The following is a 20,829-nucleotide window of genomic DNA, read 5'->3' as shown; positions in this document are numbered from 1 at the left end:
GTTCTGTTAGGCAACGCCTTTTCCGATCCTTTGGCTAAGGGAATCGGCTTTCCTTGAAGCTGCACTGCCATGTCGTTCAAGTCTAAAGCCTCCTAGGCAGTCTGCTTCATTCTTTCCAACTTTCAGAGTCCTCCTATGATTGGCTGTTCTGTTACATCCAGGGTGTTGGTATTTTAGTTGTAAAATGGAGGACCTGGGAGCAACGGGGGCGTCTCCATCTTAGCCAGATTCATTCATTTATTCATCAGTGGTTTTATGAGCCCCTACTATGTTCTGGGCACCCAGCCAGGAAGTAAGAACTCACAATGAATAAGATAGACAACCCCATCCTCACAAAGCTTACATTCAAATAGAGACAAAGGACAGTTATACAAGTAACTACAACAAAGTGTGATGAATGCTACAGTAAAGCCTCTTACTCTAATGCCAGGGAGTGGAACACATGAAAACAAAGAAAAATAAAAACACACATCTGCAATAAGTTGGGTCTCTTTCAAGCCCTACAAATTCATTCTCAAGTAATAAGTACAACTGTGAGAAATAAGACTGGGAATCACTTTGATTGCCTTTGTGATTTAATTGAGAAAATTCTGAAAAGCAAAAGCTACGGTGAGAGAGCTTCTCTGTCTCCACAGCGGCTGATGTGCCCATGAGCAGCGGGAATTTTTAGGAACCAATAAGCTACAACAAATAAACATGGTCACATCTCTTAACAGCACCAGACTGAAGCAGAAAAGTCACTGCAAAGCTCCAATTCCTGGACACCACCAGCTTTTGGGAGAAAGTCAATGGTTCTTCACTGGGAGCAGAGTCTCCATTTTTGGAAAGTTGTCCTTATTTGGAAGGATATTGGGCAATCTGATCCACGAAAGCTCTGTTCCCTGGCTTATTTTTATTAATCCAACTTGTTTATATGTTTTAGGCCTGCTAAACCTAGTTATGATGAATAATACTTCAAGCTACTCGTAATAGAATAAAACACATTTAAGGCCAAATGATCAAGCAGACTTACCCGACACCCTGTACTGTGACCATAATTACGTTAAATGTGAATAACGACAAGTAGAATTTGAGAGTGTAACTGTAATCTGACTTTGAAAGAAATTTAGTATCAATATACGTAATCCTTTTAGCACATACATCTTCAACCAGACACAAGATTTTCAATGCAATAATTCCTAAGACATAAAGTATTTTAAGTCCTCCTTTTTCACTATATAATGGTGACCAGTGATATATAGAATAAAATCGAATAATATAACTGTGAAAACTCAAATATTAACTATTTAGGCTAAGCCATTGATTGACAGGTCTCCTAGGAGACATTATGGCTTCATTCATTCATTCAATCTTTGTTCACTCATCCAGGCTTCAGGGACAATGTATTCTTAATCTGTGAACTAACATATCATGCCTGGGTTGTGCCACTCATTGGCAGGCCCTTGCAGCTGCCCTTTGGGCCTAAGATGTAAGTTCCTTGAGTCTGTGTCACTGTGTAGCCTTAATGAAGCCTGGCCCATAAGACATGCCTTCACTGGTGAGGAGAGTCAGTTGAAAGAGGTGGCTTCCTGCCACCCTGAGAGTGTACGGATCATGGGTAGGAAAACCAACTCCATGGTGTCACATATGAATCATAATTCAAATGATTATTTGAATCGTTTACAATTTCTAGAACCCTCTGTGGCACCCTCCCCAAGTCCCTAGTGAGGACTAACATTCCATTTGATCCCTAAACATAAAGTCACCATTAAACGGGAGAAACTGAACGAATATTGGGGATAACACCAAAAAGGTATGATTCCATAAGAAAAAGCACGTACTTAGTATCGAAGAAAAGAGTGGTCCTGAGCATATTGCGGAAAATTACCTAAAGGACATACATTCCAGCTGAGCACATCAAATTGATCTCTGCATGCTGTGAACTGGCAGGTTTTCAAAGTACTCATATGATTCATTTCACCAAATCTGCTCTGGTCTGCAATGTTCAGTCATAGTGGCTTAACACACTTCCTTGCAAACACTCTTTCAAGGGAGTAGACAACAACATGACATGTCTCTAAATTTAAATCAGAAAAAAGCCACACTTACTACTCACAATTAAACAGTTAGAAGGAAATGAGGAATTTCTCTTCTGGGGTTTGTTCCTCAGGAAAAGTCCCTTGTTGCCCTCATTATCAGGCCCTTTTCCCAGCTGTAGAAGTGATGGTGCAGCCTTGTGGCAGAGGGTCAGGGCCCTTCTGCAGGGCAGGAAGCTGCTGGCTGGCTGAGTGGGGCCACACCCCGCTCCAGACACTGGGGGACAGTCTGGGGAGTGAGCTGGGCCAGCCGGTCAGCTCAGAGGCCAGCAAACCAGGTCCCCTGCCCCGGCATTCCCTGGGATGTGTTCACGGGGAAAGGGGGCCTCCTTACCGGTCCCCCTGTCCCGAGAGAGCTTGTCCTCCTTGTCCTCCCTCTCCAACGTGCTGCTGGAGGACGAGACGCTGGAGGCCGAGCAGTTGTCCCGCTCGTTCACTGCCTCATTCTGTTGCTCCTTCTCGCTCAGGGAGGCTCGCTCTTCAGCCTCTGGCTCCAGGGCCCGCTCCACCTCGCTCTCTGCTCCCACGTGGGCAGGGGCTAGTTCCCGGCTGGCCTCATCGGCCACCCGTCCCGCCTCTGCCTCTGCCTCTGCTTCTGCCTCTGGTTCGGGCTCAGGATCCCCGGTGCTCGCTGAGGGAGATAACAGTGGAGATTATGAGCAGGACAGGAATTTCTAGGAAGCGTCGAGTGAGGGTGAGATTGAACATGAGGCTGATTTCTTCCTGCTGTCTGAGGCAGGCAGAATTCTAAACTGGCCCCTGAGATTCCCGTCCCCTGGTTATTCAGTCAAACACAGACTGAGGCACTGCAAGGAAGGGGCCGTGCAGCTGGTGTTCACGTCTCAAGTCTCTTGACCTTAAGATACGGAGCTTATCCAGGTAGGCCTGATCTAACCTGGTGAGCCTTTTAAAAACAGAGTGTTTTCTGGTTAGCATCAGAAAAGAATGTCAGAGATTAGAAGCACAAGAAATATTTGATGAAGTACTTCCCTGGTGGCGTAGTGGTTAAGAATCTGCCTGCCGATGCAGGGGACACGGGTTCGATCCCTGGTCTGGGAAGATGCCACATGCCGCAGAGCAACTAAGCCCGTGCACCACAACTACTGACCCTGTGCTCTAGAGCCCACGAGCCACAACTGCTGAGCCCGTGTGCCACAACTACTAAAGCCCGTGTACCTAGAGCCCACGCTCCACAACAAGAGAAGCCACCGCAATGAGAAGCACGCTCATTGCAACAAAGAGTAGCCCCCAACCTGCCGCAACTAGAGAAAGCCTGTGCACAGCAACGAAGACCCAATGCGGCCAAAGATAACTAAAATAAATAAATTTATTTTTTAAAAAAGTATTTGACACATCAGCGCTGGTTTTAAAGATGGAGGGGGCCGTGTGATGAGGAATGTGGTGGCCTCTAGAAGCTGAGAATGACTCCTGGCCGACAGCCAGCGAGGAGCAGGGACCTCGGTCCTGCAAGCACAAGAAACTGAATTCTGCCAACGACCCGAATGAACCTGGAGGTGGACTCTTGCCAGGGCCTCCCGATAAGAGCCCAGCCAGCCACAACCTTGACTGTGGCCTTGTGATACCCCCGGCTGAGAACCCAGTTAGCCATGCTGGGCTTCTGACCTATGGAAACTGTGAGATAATATAAATGGGTGCTGTTTTGAACAGCTATGTTTGTGGTAACTTGTTACACAGCAATAGCAAACTAATACATGATCCTTTTGCCTCTTCAGGGAAAGAGGAGAAAAGTCCATGGTGAATCAAGCTGATAAGCAAAGAGCAGCCTGATGTTCTATCAGTGGCTAAACCAGTGAGGTCCATCACCCTTTGCTTGAATTACGTTTGCTCGTAACGTGAAGTTATTCCATACACTTGAAAGTGACTTAGAAGAAGCACTCACGGGCACAGAACTCTGTAAACCTGTCGGGGCTGGAGATTTGCTGCTCAGTCTCCGTGGGTGTCCCCTAGGAAGCAGGGAAATGGCACAGTCTGCCGTAGGCATGTTTTTGCTGAGCAACCCTCTCAGATGTGAGCTGTGAATGGGTAGCAAAATGATTGGGAATTTAAAAAAAAAAATGTCATCTGTGAAGGCCAGAGGAGGACGAGTCACTCCTGAGGGTCTGACCCTCATGGCTTAGCAGAGCCACATTGCTGGAATCCTGGCAGTGCCACCAAGAGCATGTGCTCCAGCCCTACGTACACACTGCTCGAAGCAATAGAGATTCAGGCAGGATTGGTGCATGTAAGGGGCCTGCCCTGACCCTATAAGAACAGGCGGATCAGAGGGCTCTCTCTCTCTGTGGAGATATCCTGCCAGCTCAGGTGAGCAGGGATGGCTGGCAATGGGGTGCCCAGAGCAGGTCTCCCAGCAGGCCAGGCCTCACTGGGCAGGGGGCCCACCTGCCCTCAGCGTCCCTGCAAGAAGTCATTCTGCCAGGACTCACTGGGTCCAGAACCCCCGCCCCTCACCTGCTCTCAGGCTGCCTTCCTCAGAGAATGAGTATGGAATTGTGGGGCGAGAGAGGGAGGCAGTGCAGAGAATGAAATGCCAGCCTCTCCTTATATCCTGGGTAACTTCCAACCTCCACACGGAAGAAATCCTCCTCCGTGGGAACTGCACCAGTGCCCTTCAGGTAGGAACTGGGTGTAGAGGACAGAGGGACTTCTGCCCGCCCGGGCTTGATGACACATTATACGTCTTCTGCTGGGGACTCCAGCCTAGTACATGCACCTGCTTCCTGGGGAGAATGGGGGAAATGAGGACAGGGTGGCAAAGGCCCTCTGCTGTCTGCTGGGTGTCCTTGCTGGGTGTCCCCAAGAGGGATGGTTTTGGAACTGGTGATAAGAGAGCAAAGTTTCCAGGCTGAGATGCACCGGCTGGCAGTAGCAGGAGGAAATTGAAGGGCACACGACTGTGAACCCGTGTGCTCAAGATGGGTGTGTCAGGCATTCATCCTTCCTTCCTTCTTTCCTTCCTTCATTTATTTATTTAGGCAGCGTTGGGTCTTCGTTGCCGCGCATGGGCTTCCTCTAGTTGCGGTGAGCAGGGGCTACTCTTCGTTCTGGTGCCCGGGCTTCTCAATGCGGTGGCTTCTCTTGTTTTGGAGCTCAGGCTCTAGGCGTGTGGCCTTCAGTAGTTGTGGCACACGGGCTCAGTAGTCGTGGCACACGGGCTTAGTTGCTCCGCGGCACGTGGGATCTTCCCGGACCAGGGCTCAAACCCGTGTCCCCTGCATTGGCAGGCAGATTCTTAACCACTGCGCCACCAGGGGAGTCCCAGGCATTCCTCCTTAAAAGCAAAAACCAGGCTGGGTACAGGGAAAGAGGGAAAAAACCTTTGAGAAAAATTCCCTTTGGTGCTGAAGGACTTTTTATGGTATTTCTTTTTCATTTGATAATAGAGCATTTAGCAAAGAGAAACAGAGCCCCATCGTTTTACTAGCACGGCAAAAGCATAGTTTTAGCAACAGCAGTGTCATCGTTTGGTTGACAGAAAGCATATGTTCTTGCACACATTTACTTCAGAATAGCCACATCAAAACGAGAATGTGTTTCCAACAGCCTAGCATGTGGCGTGCATTGAAGTTTTAATTGGTGAGCATATGGCAAAACTGGCAAGGGTGCCTCTGTGGGGCTTTACCACTGACGGGGAGATGGGTGCAGTTGGTTGCCATCAGCCTGAGTCTACTCATCATCCCCAGGAGACTGGCAGACAAAGCAGGAAGGATCCACGATTTGATGGCTGTTTTGACTCCAGCCTACATGCATGTTTCCTTCCACTTCAGCAGTGACTCTGGCCCCTGATCAGCCGGCAGTTGCAGGAACAAGTGAGGCAATGGACATGCAAGCTCTAGAAAGCCACACATTCTTGGGAATTAATAGTGTAATTTCATCCCCCTACGTTCCAGCCTTACTTCCTGGAGTCAGACATTTAAATGTGCTCTAGAGCCGCTGGGGTAGTTTCTCTCTTTCATCACTGCTGCGGAGGAAATCATCTCCAAAACTACCTCTTGACCAGAATGCAGGCTCAGTGTCCGCAAGGCCTCACTGCACTTCTGCAGGGTGTGAAGCTGTTCTAATGATGAACAAATTAAATAAAATTCACACACAGTCAAGTCGAGCCAAGCCACCAAAGATGGAGCATGGAGCTGAGAGAGCAAACACGTGTGGCTGCCCATTCTTGACACCCTCTGCACTCAATACACCAGGCGACGCATGTGTCAAGGGCACAACACACACCCCTGCTTTCAGAGGGCTCACCGCTTGGCTAGTGACACGGGACATAAAATCCTATCAATGGGGGTCACGGTGGTGTGCGGCCAGGCACCCAAGTGAGGGTCCTGGGTACCAAGCGGCAGGGAGTCCCTGGAAAGGACCCACGGCTGAGCCCTCCTCGAGCTGTATTAATCAAACACAGGACTGACAAGGCACAAGTTCTCTGGGGACCAAGACTCTGCCTTCCTCTCACGTCCAAGGGCCCCCAGTGTGGTCTTGGGGCCAGCATCTTCTCACAAAGTTCTCATGGACACAGGAAACACTGTGAGACTACACACTGAATTCCCGAACGTTTCTGCCCGCCTTCCTATTCTCTTTCATCAGGACCTCGGTCACCAGCAGTCCCGTCCACATACTCACAACCATTCCTTCAGAGTCACTGCCCTGAGCCACACCAGCTGCCCTCTCAGCAGACCTGGTTTGAAAAAGTATCATCTACCCTTGCCGAGTCCCCTGGAAATACGAGGGACCGTGAAAGTCTGCAGGAAAAGTCCTCAAGGGAGCTAAGATATTTGTCAATACCAAGGGATGAAAATTGCTCACAACTTCTCACTGATACCCAACAACAGTACCAGTGGTGAGAGGCACATGGACACACAAGACAGACCCAGGTCTTGTTGCTATGGAGGTTACAGGGATGCTAAGAGATCCTACATGTCACCCGTGGCCTCAGCACGGCAAAGGTGGGCAAACCCTAACACCAACGGACACAGGGAAATCCCAGCCCCTCAGCTCCCACCAGACACAATAAAAAACATTTATAAACATGATGGATATTCTAAGAGCAAATTCATGTTGCCCTGAGAAGGTCTGGCAAGGGTTTTTGCAAAGCCTAGGACGGGTCATGAGTCTCTGTGCCAAAAGGACATTTAAGCAGAGTCTCCAAGGATGAAAAGGAGTTTAAGAGGGAAAACTGGACACAAATGTTCTGGGCAGAAGGAAAGAGCACATGCAGCCGGGAGCACAGGGTGGGCAGGAGGAATGAAAGCTGTCCGGCGGCAGTGGCTGGGGCAACGGGCCTCATAAGGTGAGTTAAGGACCTGGGGCTTTACACGGAGGGCAGTCATGGCTGCTTCACGGAGAGACAGGCCACATTTCACTTTGTCTGAGAGGACCCCTGACGACACCCAAATCACAGGCAAACCACACTTCTGGCTGGGACAGCTGAGGTGGGCCTGTAGCTTCAGAGGAGGCTCTTAGTCAGTGTTGGGTGAGCATTCGGGAAGCAAACCCCACAAAGAGACTGAGGAGGAAGAGGTGAATGCCAGTCAGGGGGGCTCAAGAGAAGAAGAAGATGAATAAATGGCATCAGTGGAAGAACACATGGGCAAGTGACAGAGATTCTGGACAGTGGGAAGAAGTTTTCCATCCCAGGATCCCCTGGAGGAAGCAGTGTGTTTGCATTCGAGGAGAGCAGGGGTGCTGCTGGCCTGTGGCCCCCTTTGGGGCGCTGTTCCTGAGCCCTGCGCACCAACTCTCTACTAAACCCTCAGACCCCTCTGTGGGGAGGGGTCTCTGTGGGGAGGGGTCTCTTACCGCCCTCAGAAAGCTGAGGCTGGGAGGGAACAGCGAAGGCCCAGGCCCAGGTGCCCAACAGCCCTTCTCCCCACGGTGGGTGCGAGCTTGGAAGTGAAATGAGGACATGGCAAGAAATGCCTGGCAACATAGAAGGCGTCCAAAACTGGGATCTGTCTTGCTGGACCACAGCCTGAGAGAGCAGACTGATGGGATCTTGGCATTGAGAGAACATACTTAGCAAAGGCCAGAAAAATGTATTTGGCCAGAACCTGCACTGACCTGATTCAGAGAACTTTAAACTAAATTTTAAGGTTGGAGGTGGGGGAGTATAGGGAGGAGAAAAAAAACCCAACAAAACAAAATTAAACTGTATAAAAGGATATGGTAAGGGATAACTCATGGAATGTGGAAGATATAACAGGAAGGAAGAGGTCCACGGTACATTCAGAAGGAAGTAACAAGGAACCTGGCTGCTGCCAGCCTGTGGGGAAGGACCCATAACCTGAACACGGCCACTAAAGGGAATTCTTTAACCAAAGGAAATAGACATTACAGGAGAGAGAGGCTGGGGAGCCAGGGTAGGAGCCCATCAACGTGAGAACCACAGTGAAAGAGGAAAAACCTAAGTGTGTTTGTTGAGAGTAAAAAAGGGTGCCCCGTCTGATGACTGGGACGTCCCTCATGCAGATCACAACACTGGGGTGAGAAGAGGAAAGAGCAGGCCTTGAGGACTTCAGCTCATCCCCTGTTCCAAGTCAGCCGGGGCAGACATTGACTCAGACTAGCTAGTTCAGCACCAACTTCTCATCTGATCCGCAAAATCTTACTCGACATCAGGCCCCGTTTGGCCTTAAGTGAAGTAAAAATAAATGCTACCGTCTATAGAATGCCTTCAACACACTGGTGCCGTCCTAGGAACTATAGACACGTCACCCTATTTGATTCTCATGCCAACAATATGAAGATTAATGTTCCCATGTGAGAAATGAGGAATGATGTTCGGAGAGGTTAAGTAACTTGTCCAGGGCTACACAGCATACTGAACACTCTCGGCCTGCTCTTCTAGACCCATTCTTTGTGCTGCTTTGTGCCCTGGGAGGCTGGTCTCTGCAGAGTTTGCGTTCCCTCTCACTTTCAGACAGGTCGGCCCCGGGAGGTACCTGCAAAGCTAGGAGGAAGGAGAGGCTGGCGTATTTATGGGGGGCCACTTTGGCAGAAGGTGCCAGGCCAGCTTTTCTGTCCCCAGGGCTCCCTCCCAAGGCTACAGCTCTTACCAAGTCCTAGCTGTTCACTAAGTTTTTCCAGGCCTGGAGGCAGAAACAGTGTTGGCGGTTTCCCACTGCTGCTAGTCTCTGGGTGCTTCCCTGCCCTCTGATGGTCCCGCGACCCTCTCCGCACCTCTGCAAACCGTCCCTTCACTGCCTGCCTGCGGGCACCCTCTGAGCATGCGTCGTCTACTTCCAACAGAACCTTGCTGATGAGCAGAGCTGGGATTTGAACTTGGATTGGCCTGATAGAAAAGCCTGGGCTGTTAATCATGATGTTACACTGTGCGGTGGGTGACTTAAGCCGCAAAGGACAAGTATATAATCATTCCTGAAAGAACAAAACAACACAAAACAAAAAGTGGGCACAAATGTTCCAGCTCTGCTTTCATCAATGTCCCTGACAGCTGAGTCCAGAGTGTCCAACTGGAATCTCCTGTCATGCAATTTTTCTTTGAAGAGATAAATTGCTGGTAGAAAGATCTGAACTTAATAAGTCTTTGGGTGGCTTCAATTGATTTCAGTCTGTGATGGTGTCTCGATGACTTTGCCAGGACTTGGCTTTCTGGCAGGTCTTATGAAACTGAGGGCTGGGCCAGCCAGTTCTATAATAGTTGCTCCAAACTGTGTAGATTCCAGGGACCTCCCCCGTTCAGAGCTAATAACTAACACCATCGACTTTAAACTTGTGGTTTAATCATATAAATGTGAAAAAGGTCCCATGAGATGAAGCTCACAACTTTGAAAATTCTTTAGATTTTGCTTTTGGTGTTGGGCCAATTCTTGCAAAGCTGTTCACTCAGATTCACTCTAGAGCAGGATTTCTCAGACTCAGTACTTTGGATATTTGGGGTCAGATAAGTCTTTGTTGTGGGTGGCACTGTATCCTATTATCCTGTGCATTATGGGATATTTAGCAGCACTCCTCGCTTCCACCCACTGGAGGCCAATACCACTTCCTCCCCAGTTGTGACAACGAAAAATGTCTTCAGATGCTACCAAATGTCCGCTGGGAGCAAAAAATCACTCCTGGTTGAGAATCATTGCTCTACAGGAATAGTTTCATTAGGATGGGCACAAATTCAGCCTACTTCAGCTTTCCCAAAAGACACTACCTGCAAAATACTGATTCATGGGTCTAATGAATTTGTATGCCTTTAAAATTAAGCCCAGCTTTGTCCTCAAAATTAGAGCTAGATCTTCCAAACAGGTTCGGGCCTAAGCCACCTCTTAAGATGAAAACCATATATGGTCAAGATTACCTTCAAAAGTCCTTTTGGAAGATGCCACCTTGTAGGATCCCACACCCACCCTCAGAGTTCTGACAATCCAGGTTTTCACTGAGTTTCAGTGCAACGGTGTAAGAAGTCCTGGGCTTATAGTCACGGGCCATGTTATCTCCAAATACAGGTTCTTAAACTCTTAAATCACACTGGGTGCAGCAAGTTGTTCAAATGACAAGAGGCACATGAGAGTCAGGAATGGCTCAAGAACAAAACAGATCCATGGCCCTCATGTTGTGTTCACCTGGGGACACACACCTGAGTTGTATGTTAAGCAGGATTACAAGCACTATTTAAATTGCAATTTTCACTCCCCCCTTTTGGCCTTCAGATTATGCTCCTGATTAAATTCACTTGGTTAAACATGTATATGATATAACTCTACTGTAATATCATACAGGACAAAAAAAGAAGAAGCCAGTTTCAGGTGCAATTACTGTAATATTGATTAATATATAGATTCTATTTCACACTAGAAACAGAAAATGAAAAGCAATTTAAGATGACCATATCATTTACTGCTCTGCTGTTACCTTGAACTCAAACCATATCACCCCAAACATCAACCCACAGTTATAAAGACCTCCTTTGAGCTTATTTAAATTCTTCTTCTAAAGTCAGATAGATAGGCCTTGTCTTGGTTCAGTGTCAAACAAGGATAGACTCCAATATGCGTTCATCCTTCCATTCCCAGTAGGGCTGGAGAAGCTCCTGGGTTAATGACATGCCCATTTCCTTACAAGAGCAAATAGAAAGACAAGCCCTTCCTCAAGGACGAAGACACTGTCTAATTCCAAACCGGCAATGCATTTCAACAGCACCCCAGCTCCTGTCAAGTCCCAGACAGAAACAGCAGTGACATCAAAACCCAAACTGCTATTGTGGAAGAGATACACTAGCATTAAAATGGATGGTCCTGAATAATAACAGCTAGCAAAAAAGTGATCAAACTTGAGGGTTTTTGCTAATTCAGGCTTACCAGGATGTAGCTACTCTTAATGAGATGTTCTAATGTGATTAGTAGCAACACTCATTCATCCTATAAATACTTACTGAGACTTCCCAGGCGTCAGGCCTTGTGCTAGGCACAAGGAAGTCAGATGTGAAAAAATATCTCCCTAAAATATTTTTCAGGCTAAAGTGGCCTCTTAGGTAATATCCAAGAGACATTATAAGATCAAAACAATTAATATCTAAAGAAAATGTTAGCTCTTCCTGCCAGTAGAGTCTGGCCAAGCCTAAGCAGAGCCAGCTGGCCTGCAATTGGTGTATGACTAGAAATCCCACTTTTAAATTCTCATCCCTAAAAGTTGACCCTTCCTCACTTACATCTAGTCACTAATGGATGTGGCTTTCCACTTAGCCAGTAATTCAGTTTATTTGCACTTGTTAGCAAATTTATTCACAAAGAAATGGAGAAAAGTTCACTTAAAATAAGGAGTATTTTTAAAGGTAGTTGAAGGAATACCTTAATTGTCAATTTGTCAAGAGTCATCCTCTGAATTTTCTCCCTCTTTTAGAGTTAGATCCTGAGAAAGAAATGGTCTACGTACATTATGTTGACTTTCTGCCCGAGTTCTCTGTCTACATTAGGCCACCAACACTTCTTCAGTCTTTACAGAGGGGCCTATATAGTCAAAGATGTGCCCTCCGTCATGGTCCATGCGATAAATTTCTGCATACAGGGGAAACAGCTATCTCTGTAGATTAATGTACTTGCTTACCTTTTTTCATTTATTAGCTCATAAAACATTTCCTGAAGGCTTATTCTGCCTCAAGCACTGGAAGATAACAAAGGTGAGTACAGGCACTAGCCCTCCTCTGAGAAGCACACAAAGGAGAGAGGACCACTTGTTGTGTATACAGTGAAATAAGTCCTATATCCCAGGCATGCACAAGATGTAAGGAAAACACAAGAGAGGGCTCAAAGAGGCTTTAGAGAAGATGCTTCAACTAGATGGATAAAAGTCCAGTGGGCACCCCATGGGTGAAGGCACTCAAGTACAGAAGCATGCCTGAGAGAATAGAGCACTTTTCCATGACTGAGGGTGGTTTGGTCCTGATGGACAGTAACATGTACAGGTGGTTATGGTGGTAAGAGACTGGCTGTAGGACTGGATAACCAAGAGTCTTGAGTGCCATGCAAGATCTTACCTTCACATTGTAGATGATGGAGAGCCACTAGAGGATTTTAAAAACAAGATACAGACATGATTCTTTTTTTTGGCTGGGCTGTAAGAAGAACCTGGAAGAGGTGAGATATAGTAGAAGCTACTGAAATGGTCCAGATGACATATGGTTAAGATTGGGACTAAGGCATTGACAATGGGGAGGCATGGGAGGGGGCTGATTTGAGAGAAAGGAGCACATAAACATTTGATGATTGACTTGATGTAGGGGTGAGCATTGAGGGGGGAGGCAAAGTTACATGTCTGCTTCCAATTTAAATAACTAGGCCAGGAGAGATGGTCTTAACCAGATGAGGACTAGGAGGTATGAGAAGGTTAGGGGTTTTATGGGTGAGAGATGAGTGACATCTCCCATCGAAAAGCCCCCGAATGGCACTTGGTAAGTCTGAAGTGTCTAAGGAGCATTCAGATGGCGATGCCTAAGGAGACTGGATACATGTGTCCTGAGCTCAAGAAGGCCACGGCTGGAGATGCAGACCTGGCGGTTTTCAGCACTTGGTAGGTAGTTAAAAATTCACAGATGGGGATGTGGAGGTGCAGCCAGAGGGTGTGGCATGAAGATAGGGGGTTGCTGGGGAAGGAATATTGGAAAAATCTGACACTTAGGGGGCAGCCAGAAGAAGAGTCAGTAAGAAGACTGAAACAAGATGCTGAGAAAGGTTGAGACAAAATGATGAGAAAACAATGATGACAGAAGTAGAAGACATGAAAGCCCGATAACATGTTGAGTCCTGAGATTATCTAGAAGATACACAAGGATACAGAGCTGCTGGATCTAGAAAGTCAACAAAAAGCTACTGGAACTTCCCAAAGTACCTGGTGGAGGCAGCTTCTTCAGAAGACATTACAGCTTTGGAAAGCTCTGAAGATTCACTGAACCCAGGAATTCTCTTGAAAAAGCACACTTTTAAGGACTGGAAAACCAATGTTTGATTATCTTGCCACACTGCCGGCGTTGTATCATTCTGTACAAATGCTTTATGGGAGTGGGTGGGGGAAAGACAGGGGTGTGGGGGAGGCAGAGGTGCTGGGGGGAAAAGAGGAGTGGTGGACATGGCGGAGTACAGTTTGAGCACAGATAAAGATGCTAGAAGAAACCTGAGAGTTATTCTTCTTTGCTATTTCCGAGCTCTCAGTCACTGACTCTGGAAATGTGAAGTACCACACTGACTTAAGAATGTTCACTGTCCCTACCTGTGGAGGGCCTTCTGACTATACCTGGAAGCATTTACCCAAGGCTTTTACCTGGGATGAAAGGCACTGATGTCCTTGCAGATTCCCCGGTAGCACCTCCAGATGCAGACAGTGCCTGCTCCAGACTGGGCTTTACTGCTCCTGATGCTCTTTCTTTTTGTCAAATAAGAACAAACAAGGTAATGGCTGTTTAAAACTTGAATTTTTTGTTTACATTAAACAGATCTTAGGATGAAAATCTGATTGTAAAAGTTGGTTGAAAACCATTATAACCCAAAACTTGGAAATAATTCTCCACGGGTCTATCATGTTTCTGGGGTCTTACAAGTTGATGCATTGAAAGCCTTTGTTCTGGACTATCTAAGGATGTGTGCATAGCAAATAGCCTTGAAAGACAGAGAAAGAGTCTCCCTCTGGAGCTAGCTACTGCCTGGTTTATTGCACACTGTGATCAAGATCATGTTTCCCTCTGGGACAAAGGGAAGACACGCTTACTGCCCAATATAAGATTTGAGGTCCTTAAACTCAGGGTTCCATTCAGTGTGTGTGCAGGTATCACTTGGGCTTATTCACATCACCTGGTGGAAACTGGGGCTTGGAGAAATGGCAAAATGCTGGTATTTTGGCTACTACTATTGCTATGAGTAATAAAGTCCTTTGTTTCTGACCCAGGAGTTTCGTGTCTTCTGCCAACATCCATGAGACAAAAGCAGGCTAATTTACTAGCTTATAAGTAGGGTAAAGTCTCGGATCTTTCACAGATTTTGATGCCTATTTGCCATCTATGAAATTATCATGCTGATCATATAATATCCTTCTTTAAAAACTTTCCCAATAAGAAGAACTACAGTCCTGCGGCCTGTGGAACAAAAACCACATTCACAGAAAGACAGACAAGATGTAAAGGCATAGGGCTATGTACCAGATGAAGGAACAAGATAAAACCCCAGAAAAACAACTAAATGAAGTGGAGATAGGCACCCTTCCAGAAAAACAATTCAGAATAATGATAGTGAAGATGATCCAGGACCTCGGAAAAACAATGGAGGCAAAGATCAAGAAGATGCAAGAAATGGTTAACAAAGACCTAGAAATATTAAAGAACAAACAAACAGAGATGAACAATACAGTAAGTGAAATGAAAACTACACTAGAAGGAATCAATAGCAGAACAACTGAGGCAGAAGAACAGATAAGTGACCTGGAAGACAGAATGGTGGAATTCACTGCTGCGGAACAGAATAAAGAAAAAGGAATGAACAGAAATGAAGAAAGTCTAAGGGACTTCTGGGACAACATTAAACGCAACAACATTCGCATTATAGGGGTCCCAGAAGGAGAAGAGAGAGAGAAAGGACCAGAGAAAATATTTACAGAGATTATAGTTGAAAACTTCCCTAACAGGAGAAAGGAAATAGCCACCCAAGTCCAGGAAGCGAAACGAGTCCCATACAGGATAAACCCAAGGAGAAACACACCAAGACACATAGTAATCAAATTGGCAAAAATTAAAGACGAAGAAAACTTACTGAAAGCAGCAAGGGAAAAATGACAAATAACATACAAGAGAACTCCCAGAAGGTTAACAGCTGATTTCTCAGCAGAACCTCTACAAGCCAGAAGGGAGTGGCATGATATACTTAAAGTGATGAAAGGGAAGAACCTAAAACCAAGATTACTCTATCCGGCAAGGATCTCATTCACATTCGACGGAGAAATCAAAAGCTTTACAGACAAGCAAAAGCGAAGAGAATTCAGCACCACCAAACCAGCTCCACAACAAATGCTAAAGGAAATTCTCTAAGTGGGAAACACAAGAGAAGGAAAAGACATACACAGAAAGTGGGCTCAAGAATGCAGGATAGAAGGGAGATTCGGAAGATGGTGGAAGAGTAAGACGCGATCACCTTCCTCCCCACAGATACATCAGAAATACATCTACACGTGGAACAACCCTAAAGAACACCTACTGAACGCTGGCAGAAGACCTCAGACCTCCCAAAAGGCAAGAAACTCCCCATGTACCTGGGTAGGGCAAAAGAAAAAAGAAAAAACAGAGACAAAAGAATAGGGACGGGACCTGCAGCAGTGGGAGGGAGCCGTGAAGGAGGAAAGGTTTCCACACACTAGGAGCCTCTTCGCGGGAGGAGACTGCGGGTGGCGGAGGGGGGAAGCTTCGGAGCCGTGGAGGAGAACACAGCAACAGGGGTGCAGAGGGCAAAGTGGAGAGATTCCCGCACAGAGGATCAGTGCCGACCGGCACTCACCAGCCCAAGAGGCTTGTCTGCTCACCCGCCGGGGTGGGCGGGGCTGGGAGCTGAGGCTCGGGCTTCAGTGGGAGCGCGGGGAGAGGACTGGGGTTGGCAGCATGAACACAGCCTGAAGGGGGTTAGTGCACCACGGCTAGCCAGGAGGGAGTCCAGGGAAAAGTCTGGACCTGCTGAAGAGGCAACAGACTTTTTCTTCCCTCTTTGTTTCCTGGTGCGCGAGGACGAGGGATTAAGGGCGCTGCTTAAAGGAGCTCCAGAGATGGGTGCAAGCCCCAGCTAAAAGCGCGGACCCCAGAGAAAGGCATAAGATGCTAAGGCTGCTGCTGCCGCCACCAAGAAGCCTGTGTGTGACCACAGGTCACTATCCACACCTCCCTTCCAGGGAGCCTGTGCAGCCCGCCACTGCCAGGGTCCCGGGATCCAGGGACAACTTCCCTGGGAGAATGCGCGGCGCGCCTCAGGCTGGTGCAACGTCCTGCTGGCCTCTGCCGCCGCAGGCTCGCCCCTCATCGTGCCCCTCCCTCCCCCCCGGCCTGAGTGAGCCAGAGCCCCCGAAGCAGCTGCTCCTTTAACCCCGTCCTGTCTGAGCGAAGAACAGACACCCTCTGGCAACCTACACAGAGAGGCGGGGCCAAATCCAAAGCTGAGCCCTGGGAGCTGTGAGAACAAAGAAGAGAAAGGGAAATCTCTCCCAGCAGCCTCAGAAGCAGCGGATTAAATCTCTACAATCAACTTGATGTATCCTGCATCTGTGGAATACATGAATAGACAACAAAAAATCTGAAATTGAGGAGGTGGACTTTGAGAGCAAGATTTTTATTTTTTTTCCCTTTTCCTCTTTTTGTGAGTGTGTATGTGTATGCTCCTGTGTGAGATTTTGTCTGTATACTTTTGCTTTCACCATTTGTCCTAGGGTTCTATCCGTCCGTTTGTTTGTTTTTACTTTTTAAAAATTTTTTTCTTAATAATTATTTTTTATTTTAATAACTTTATTTTATCTTACTTTCTTTTATTTTATTTTATCCTCCTTCTTACTTTCTACATTTTCTCCCTTTTATTTATTTATTTATTTATTTCTCCCTTTTATTCTGAGCCATGTGGATGAAAGGCTCTTGGTGCTGCAGCCAGGAGTCAGTGCTGTGCCTCTGAGGTGGGAGAGGACAACTTCAGGACACTGGTCCACAAGAGACCTCCCAGCTCCACGTAATATCAAACGGCGGAAATCTCCCAGAGATCTCCATCTCAACACCAACACCCAGCTTCACTCAACGACCAGCAAACTACAGTGCTGGACACCCTATGCCAAACAACTAGCAAGACAGGAACACAGCCCCATCCATTAGCAGAGAGGCTGCCTAAAATCATAATAAGGCCACAGACACCCCAAAACACACCACCAGACGTGGACCTGCCCACCAGAAAGACAAGATCCAACCTCATCCACCAGAACACAGGCACTAGTCCCCTCCACCAGGAAGCCTACACAACCCACAAGCCACTGGGGACAGACACCAAAAACCATGGGAACTACAAACCTGCAGCGTGCAAAAAGGAGACCTCAAACACAGTAAGATAAGCAAAATGAGAAGACAGAAAGACACACAGCAGATGAAGGAGCAAGATAAAAACCCACCAGACCTAAAAAATGAAGAGGAAATAGGCAGTCTACCTGAAAAAGAATTCAGAATAATGATAGTAAAGATGATCCAAAATCTTGGAAACAGAATAGACAAAATGCAAGAAACATTTAACAAGGGCCTAGAAGAAAAGGGAAAAAAAAGGATCCAAACTGGAAAAGAAGAAGTAAAGCTGTCACTGTTTGCAGATGACATGATACTGTACATAGAGAATCCTAAAGATGCTACCAGAAAACTACTAGAGTTAACCAATGAATTTGGTAAAGTAGCAGGATACAAAACTAATACACAGAAATCTCTGGCATTCCTACCACTAATGATGAAAAATCTGAAAGTGAAATCAAGGAAACACTCACATTTACTAATGCAACAAAAAGAATAAAATATCTAGGAATAAATCTACCTAAGGAGACAAAAGACCTGTATGCAGAAAATTATAAGACACCGATGAAAGAAATTAAAGACGATACAAATAGATGGAGAGATACGCCATGTTCTTGGATTAGAAGAATCAACATTGTGAAAATGACTCTACTACACAAAGCAATCTACAGATTCAATGCAATCCCTATCAAACTACCACTGGCATTTTTCACAGAACTAGAACAAAAAATTTCTCAATTTGTATGGAAACATAAAAGACCCCAAATAGCCAAAGCAATCTTGAGAATGAAAAACGGAGCTGGAGGAATCAGACTCCCTGACTTCAGACTATACTACAAAGCTACAGTAATCAAGACACTATGGTACTGGCACAAAAACAGAAAGATAGATCAATGGAACAGGATAGAAAGCCCAAAGATAAACCCACACACATATGGTCACCTTATCGTTGATAAATGAGGCAGGAATGTACAATGGAGAAAGGACAGCCTCTTCAATAAGTGGTGTTGGCGCAGTGGTTGAGAGTCCACCTGCCCATACAGGAGACATGGGTTCATGCCTCAGTTTGGGAAGATCCCACATGTCACAGAGCGGCTGGACCCGTGAGCCATGGCCACTGAGCCTGCGCATCCAGAGCCTGTGCTCCCCAACGGGAGAGGCCACAACAGTGAGAGGCCCGCGTACTGCAAAAAAAAAAAAAAAGTGGTGCTGGGAAAACTGGACAGGTACATGTAAAAGTATGAGATTAGAACACTCCCTAACACTATACACAAAACTAAGCTCAGAATGGATTAAAGACCTGAATGTAAGGCTATAAACTATCAAACTCTTAGAGGAAAACATAGGCAGAACACTCTATTACATAAATCACAGCAAGATCCTTTTTGACCCACCTCCTAGAGAAATGGAAGTAAAAACAAAAATAAACAAATGGGACCTAATGAAACTTCAAAGCTTTTGCACAGCCAAGGAAACCATAAACAAGACCAAAAGACAATCCTCAGAATGGGAGAAAATATTTGCAAATGAAGCAACTGACCAAGGATTAATCTCCAAAATTTACAAGCAGCTCATGCAGCTCAATAACAAAAAAACAAACAACCTAATCCAAAAATGGGCAGACGACCTAAATGGACATTTCTCCAAAGAAGATATACAGATTGCCAACAAACACATGAAAGAATGCTCAACATCATTAATCATTAGAGAAATGCAAATCAAAACTACAATGAGATATCATCTCATACCAGTCAGAATGGCCATAATCAAAAAATCTAGAAACAATAAATGCTGGAGAGGGTGTGGAGAAAAGGGAACACTCTTGCACTGCTGGTGGGAATGTGAATTGGTACAGCCACTATGGAGAACTATGGAGAACACTATGGAGGTTCCTTAAAAAACTAAAAATAGAACTACCATATGACCCAGCAATCCCACTACTGGGCGTATACCGTGAGAAATCCATAATTCAAAAAGAGTCATGTACCAAAATGTTGACTGCAGCTCTATTTACAATAGCCAGGAGATGGAAACAACCTAAGTGTCCATCATTGGATGAATGGATAAAGAAGATGTGGCACATATATACAATGGAATATTACTCAGCCATAAAAAGAAACGAAATTAAGTTATTTGTAGTGAGGTGGATGGACCTAGAGTCTGTCATACAGAGTGAAGTAAGTCAGAAAGAGAAAAACAAATACCGTATGCTAACACATACATATGCAATCTAAGAAAGAAAATGTCATGAAGAACCTAGGGGTAAGACAGGAATAAAGACACAGACCTACTAGAGAATGGACTTAAGAATATGGGGAGGGGGAAGGGTAAGCTGTGACAAAGTGAGAGAGTGGCATGGACATATATACACTACCAAATGTAAAATAGATAGCCAGTGGGAAGCAGCCGCATAGCACAGGGAGATCAGCTCAGTGCTTTGTGACCATGTAGAGGGGTGGGACAGGGAGGGTGGGAGGGAGGGAGATGCAAGAGAGAAGAGATATGGGAACATATGTATATGTATAACTGATTCACTTTGTTATAAAGCAGAAACTAACACACCATTGTAAAGCAATTATACTCCAATAAAGACGTTTAAAAAAAAGATAAGGACCTACAAAAACAAATGCAAAATAATTAAGAAAATGGTCACAGGAACATACATATAAATAATTACCTTAAACGTGAATAGATTAAATGCTCTAACCAAAAGACACAGGCTCACTAAATGGATACATAAACAAGACCCATATATATGCTGTCTACAAGAGACCCAATTCACACCTAGGGACACATACAGACTGTAAGTGAGGGGATGGAAAAAGATATTCCATGCAAATGGAAATCAAAAGAAAGCTGGAGTAGCAATACTCATAGCAGATAAAATAGACATTAAAATAAAGAATGTTACAAGAGACAAAGAAGGACACTACATAATGATCAAGGGATCAATCCAAGAAGAAGATATAACAATTATGAATATATATGCACCCAAAATAGTAGCACCTCAATACATAAGGCAACTGCTAACAGCTATAAAAGAGGAAATTGACGGTAACACAATAATAGTGGGAGACTTTAACACCTCACTTACCCCAATGGACAGATCATCCAAAATAAAACTAAATAAGGAAACAGAAGCTTTAAATGACACAGTAGACCAGATAGATTTAATTGATATTTATAGGATATTCCATCCAAAAACTGCAGATTATACTTTCTTCTCACGTGCACATGGAA

The 20,829-nt window shown here is 45.8% G+C and overlaps 1 protein-coding gene across 1 annotated transcript in view; it reads right to left on the bottom strand.

Annotated features, from left to right (window-relative positions):
- FHOD3 (formin homology 2 domain containing 3) overlaps window positions 1-20,829 on the bottom strand; it is a 493,214-nt gene that overhangs the window by 78,897 nt on the left and 393,488 nt on the right. Inside the window, exon 14 of the mRNA XM_060029530.1 lies at window positions 2,410-2,706. Within this exon, the coding sequence (XP_059885513.1) occupies window positions 2,410-2,706 (297 nt within the window). The remainder of the gene's footprint in view (window positions 1-2,409; window positions 2,707-20,829) is intronic.

Source organism: Delphinus delphis, chromosome 13 (genome assembly GCF_949987515.2).
Source record: "Delphinus delphis chromosome 13, mDelDel1.2, whole genome shotgun sequence".
NCBI classification, from domain to species: domain Eukaryota; kingdom Metazoa; phylum Chordata; class Mammalia; order Artiodactyla; family Delphinidae; genus Delphinus; species Delphinus delphis.
The sequence above is the reverse complement of the archived record's forward strand: the minus strand, read 5'-3'. Positions and strand labels throughout refer to the sequence as shown.